This window comes from Mastigoproctus giganteus, chromosome 12 (assembly GCF_048544385.1).
Source record: "Mastigoproctus giganteus isolate SK-2022 chromosome 12, ASM4854438v1, whole genome shotgun sequence".
NCBI classification, from domain to species: Eukaryota; Metazoa; Arthropoda; class Arachnida; order Uropygi; family Thelyphonidae; genus Mastigoproctus; species Mastigoproctus giganteus.
In genome coordinates, this window is record NC_143586.1 from 26,928,266 (window position 1) to 26,934,265 (window position 6,000).

The following is a 6,000-nucleotide window of genomic DNA, read 5'->3' on the forward strand; positions in this document are numbered from 1 at the left end:
GGTGAGGGGACCAAAGGGGTGCTCTTACCAAGACAGGCTCAACTTCTGCAAATTACAGCATCTGGAGACTAGGCACCTGAGATGTGATCTGATTGCGGTGTGTAAGGCCCTGAACGATTGAGCAAGCTCACTGCTGATGGGATTCTTTCTCTTGCTCAGATTAAGAACCTGATGGGGGCATATATTCAAATTGAGGAAAGAGTTGCAGAATAGATGTGCGGAACTTTGCCTTTAGACAGCGGGTAGTTGATTGCTGGAACAGACTTCCATATCTTGTTGCGGAAGTTGAAGGCGTAAATAAATTTAAGGCTGAGCTGGACAAGCATTTGGAGTGAATTGAGTGAATAGATAGGTGAAATGTGAGGGTTTTTTTTTTTTTTTTTTTTTTTTTTGGCTGGTGCTGCATAAGCTTGCTTTATTGCATCGTATGCCTCTGCTAATGCTAATCTTCGAAATTCTGAGGGATAAAAATTGAAATAGGAATGAAGAAAATGAATTTTTAAACACATTTGGCAGCCTATAGTACATAGTGTTTAGGATCAAGAGGAACCGCTGGTTACCCACAACTCCGCGTTCGGTTCTCTTGTGTTGAATGTAGTACCCTGCAACGGCCATATAGTGTGAGTAATATGTGGTGTAGTTATGTTGTTCATCTGGCCTCTTAGCCTACGAGGCCTTTGGAACATCACTGACCACAGTTCACTAATGAGTTGGGAGAAAATTACGTGCTTTCGCTAGGATCCTCCTCCTGTATTGCTTGTTACAGGCAAACTGGTTCAGATCCACGTCCAGTGACTGTATCATAGTTAACATTTATGTGGGTAGAAATCTCTCCGACATATGCAGCCTCCCATGGGTCGAGCGCAACTGTCGCATTGCTCTTAGTGCCAGAGAAGGAACTCTCCAGCGGATCACGTCCCAGATGTTGGGGATGGAGATCTTTCCCGTGAGCATATTCACAGTGAAAGTCAGGCGTCGCTCCACCATCTGATTCCACCATCAGTCGCAATGCTAGAACCCGCATATATCCTATTATGGAGACCATTATCCTGCAATGTGATGAGAGGTAGTGAATTTTTGTCGGTTGTGGCAAAAACTTAAACTGATATATTAGGATCACCTGGAAATTAACTATCAATTACCCATGCGTATTGTGAATTGCGTGTTTTCTCCGGTCGATTTTCCTGATTTGCTGGACGAAAATCACAATTTTTTCCAGTGTGGGGGAGGAACCTTGCTTTCTCCATCAGAGAGTCAAATTTGCGATGGGAAAACGTGATGCTTCAAGATGTACCGCATGATCACCATTCATCCTGCTACAAGAATTACCAACTTACAGCAAAAAAAAAAAAAGAAGAAAAAAAAAAAAGCTAAGTTTTAATTCTATTTTCTTAACTACGATCTCTCAGTGCTCAATTTTACTTGTACAATATTATAAGATACACAGTAGTGAGTGATGTCACTATATGGTGCAGGTGGTAGGGCAAGTCCTTAGGAGCAGCAGATGCAACGCACCTGCTCCCTCAAATAAAATGAGACTCAAATTCAAACAGTGGAATGGGGTTCAGTCCTGGCAATGAGCACCGGATAGCCCTCCCCCCCTCAACATTAATTCTTGCATATGGGTTGGGTCCCTTGGACTCTAAGACTAGCCCTGGCAGGTGATGCAGCTGTATATGAGCCCTGAACTCAAATGTAAACAGATAAGGCTTTGTGGGCCAATAAAGAAACGTTGTATCACAGCCTAAGCTTTTTCTTATAATTACATTTTTATAACTAAAAGATATACAAAAAAGAAAAAAAAAAACATTAATTGCAATCAAATAAAAGGAAAATGCAACCGACAAAGGAAAAATGGTGCTACTATAGTGTGCGGTGTACCGGACGCTAAAAATATGATATATGAATAAATATGAATGTGATAAAAACATGTGACAAAATTATGTGCTAAATGATTTTTAATAAAGACTAAATATTAAATAGTATCCTTTATGAATGATACAAAAACAAGTTAAATAGTACATTTAAATTAATGACATACTTTTTAACAATATACACTTCAAATATCATTTAAAAATGCCAAATAAATCATCTGCATCTTTTTTTAGCATTTTCCAGCAAAAGTGATCAAGGTGAGATAGGAAAAAAAAAACTTACTGTTAACGCTTCCCATTTTCTTTAGAATATGTGTTTTGCAATCTAACCATGACCGTTCAATCGCTTGCGTGTTTGCTCCTGTCACTGGATCCACATAATTTTCTTGATGGTTCACCAGAAAATGGCAGTAACCCATGGCATTTAGACTACTATAAGTAGGCCATTCATCGGAATGAATCACTGAACCAGATTCACATTCCCATTCAATAATGGGGATCAAAGTGCCTCTGTCACGCCGTTGCACATAAAAATACCAACAATCAGAGCCTTGCTTGATATCAAAAACTCAAGGCCCAGAAACTCTTGGTCCACAGTTCCTGTTGTTTTGTACAACTGCGTTACTATCTTCGGAGAGAAGAGCTCGGTCGCCGTTTAGCATTCTCCCACGATTATGTTTCCATCGACCAGCAAATCTTGCTTCTTCAATATGAATGGGATTAAGCTCTGTGCCAACCATATCACCTCATGTATTGTGAGACACTGGCTCCACACACTTCTCTGCACGTGTTATAGCAGTCAGTTATAGCAGTGTAAGACTTTCCTGTTAGAATAACCGCCATGTCCATTGGTATTTCCAGTACGAAAAAGAACACTAGTTCTAAAATTTCACACAAATTCAGATTGTAATAAGAGTGATTTGTTAAGAGTAATTTGTTGTTCGTGTCCGTATAATGGAAGAATGCATTGCCTTTCCGGACAGAACGTGAAGTTTGGCACCCTTTAGGCGGACAACGAAGTATAGGTCGATATTCTCCACCTTTGTAACGTTTTCTTTTTTCTTGCATGACGCTACTACATTGACAAGGCCCTACGTCTTGGGGTACGTCCAGAAGATGGTGTTCAAATAGAAATGCAACCGCAGTGTCTTCTGTCATGATGACTCGTTGCTCTTCTCTGTACTCGTTCCAGCAGCTCTACATCTTTCCTAAAACGAGGCCTCCAGACCTGTATACAGTACTCAAGGTGTGGCCTGATGCCTTGTACAAGGGGACAAGGTGATTGTCCCCTTGTACAAGGGGACAATCACCACCTTATCCCTGCTAGCAAAATTTCTGTATATCATTGACAAGACAACATGAGCTACTCTTGAAGCCTTTTTGCACTGCTCAGAAAACTTCATATCTGACTACACAATCACCCCTAGGTCCGTTTCATTCTCCACTACCCGAGTGTAGTACCACCCAGTTGATACATTATTCCGGGGTTACTGCTACCCAAATGCAGTACTTTACATTTGCCAATGTTAACTTCAGTTTCCACCTCTTAGCCCATCTGCTCAACTTTTCTATATCCTGTTGCAGCAGCGTACTGTCATTAACAACCCTGCCAACTTTCGTATCTTCTGCAAACTTGGACATTTAAGCGTGATATACTTTCATTAATAACTACAGAAAACAACAATGGACTCACACTGAACCCTGGAGGACTCCACTAATAACATCAGTCCACGAAGAGCATTGGCCATTTTATCTATTTTAAATTCATAAAAGATACTATTTAATATTTAGTCTTTATTAAAAATCGTTTAGCACATAATTTTGTGTTTTTATCGCATTCATATTTCCATATTTATTCATATATCATATTTTTAGTATCCACTGTAGCGTGCAGTCTACAGCACGAAAAAATAATACACGCATCTACAAACACGTAGCAACTTGAATTAAGAGTACATTATATGCAAAATACAAACCTCAGTTCATGTTCCGATTTGCATGAACTACAGTTCAACTTTTGAAATGATGTGCATGCACTCTCGAGCATGAATGCACATACAACAGTGGTCGAAATGAAAAGCACGTTAATAAAATATCTTATTTTTAACTAAATTGTTTGTTTTTTACCAATGCATGCGGAAAACCAGAGCAGCATTCAGTTACAATCCCGTCCATTTTGAGCTGTAATAATATAATAAAAAAAAAACTATAAGTGGCATTATAAAGACCCAGGGGCTCAAATCCAGTGAGCACGGGCTTGGCACACCCAGGGTCCTGGGCTGGATATCATCGTTCTTCTCTTTCTTGGTGATTCTCTTCTATTTCTGACACTCTTTCAGGATTACTCATAAAAAAAATAAAATTTTGGCTGGTGCAGCAAAAGCCTCAGGCTTCCTTGCACCATAGGGCTAATAATAATAATAATTAGTTAGTCTTAGTGTGTTTATCCCCCCCCCCAACCGCTGTTTTAAAACCGTAGAACAAGGTCCCAATTTTAAAACAGGGGAAAGGGAGGGGGGACAAACTCCCTAAGACTAACCATATCGAGCTAGGCATGTCAATCACTACTACTTGCAACGATCAATCGGAAGGGGTACCCGCTTGTAAATTAACCCTAGAGATTAAAGTCCATTTTACTTTTACGTAATTTTAATGCATTTTTTTATTTAGCAATTAAATTATTATATATATAACGTACTTACCTTGGCATTAAGTCATCTTCTTTCAACTTTCTAAAGATGTGTTTCTTGCAAAATATTCTTGACATCACTTAGTAAAGCTAATTTTATACAGGAGAAGCTGTTTGATGTATACGGGGGTATAAAACATATACAACGTGAACTATTTATATTGTAATCACAACGATAAATTTGTTGCGTCATGGATCACAACAAAGTTGGATATTCTATTTGAAGCCGGTTTGTACCATTAGTGGGCGACGAAATATTAAAAATTTCGAATGTTTATAGATAGAAATCTGAAGAAATTTTTACACAGATTTTTCTCTAATCTAGAGGATGGCTACTTCACAATTTCGAAGACCTGATTGTTTTAATTTACAACAAATCGATCATCCCACCCCCCGCATTACTTCGAAAGTGAATTTAGGTTTTCAGTTAAGTAACACCATTTCTATTTAGCCAGCTCATCTCGAGAAACGTGAAATGAAACAAGACACGAATAATAATAATAATTACAATGCCATCTCGTGGAACAAATACCATCTCACGTATAAAAATAATATATATATTTTTTAATTTAAATAATAACAACCAAAATAATAATTGAAGTTAAAGTTTTATTTAAAGCCTGGACAGCAGCAGAAATAAAAATTCGGAATGTTAAAACTGAAAGAGTCGTGCGTAGTTCAGAGCAGTTACCTATCTCTCTGAGCATGAATGAGTGAAGGTTGCATAGTCAGAGGACAGGGATGGAGCGAATCGTACAATTAGGATGATTATTTGGACCACTTTGTTCTCCTCGAAGTTATTTAATTATTTCTTTATTTTATTCTGTCAGAGACACAGTCTTACAACAGGAAAGCGACGTGCTATTCGGCGAAGGGTGAGTGTTTCACGGTTCCATTCCACCAGTAATTCGGGTTTCATAGAATGCATGCAACTCACAGACAATATACTGACTTCCCTCACAGCTTTACTTGCTTTGGTGAAAATACAAAACAACAACAGCAAAACTAAATTTTTTGTGTGAAATATTTTACTTGCAAGCTGCCATCCTGTAGTAATGTTAATTTTATAATAGTGTCCATAATAGTCTAATAATAATATTGACTAACATTATTCCAACCGATATGCAAGGTTTTTCATAATTTTTTGTGAAGATGTACAGACTTCATGAACTTGACGGTACAGATGATCCTATAAAAGCCCTATTAGGTTTAAGTCAGGCGATTTGGTCTGGCCACACCATAAATTTTCAATACCTCCTGCTGTTGTTTAGTTGCTAGAAAGTCCATGTACAGTGTAGAGCTCTGCTTTCGGTCATTGTCTTGTTGTGATATTAAATGTATTCAACAAAGTCGAAGTCCAGAGGATATTGCATTATGTTCAAGACTATTTTTACAGCCTTTTTTTCTTAAATTTCCTTCGTTTCTGATAGTGCCAGC

The 6,000-nt window shown here is 38.3% G+C and overlaps 1 protein-coding gene across 1 annotated transcript in view; it reads right to left on the minus strand.

Moving 5' to 3' along the window:
• The window catches only part of LOC150076809 (uncharacterized), a 45,234-nt gene extending 40,239 nt beyond the window's left edge, over nucleotides 1–4,995 (minus strand). The window contains exon 1 of the mRNA XM_090385685.1: nucleotides 4,577–4,995. Within this exon, the coding sequence (XP_090241811.1) occupies nucleotides 4,577–4,641 (65 nt within the window). The 5' untranslated portion in view covers nucleotides 4,642–4,995. The remainder of the gene's footprint in view (nucleotides 1–4,576) is intronic.
• Between the last annotated feature and the right edge of the window lie 1,005 nt (nucleotides 4,996–6,000).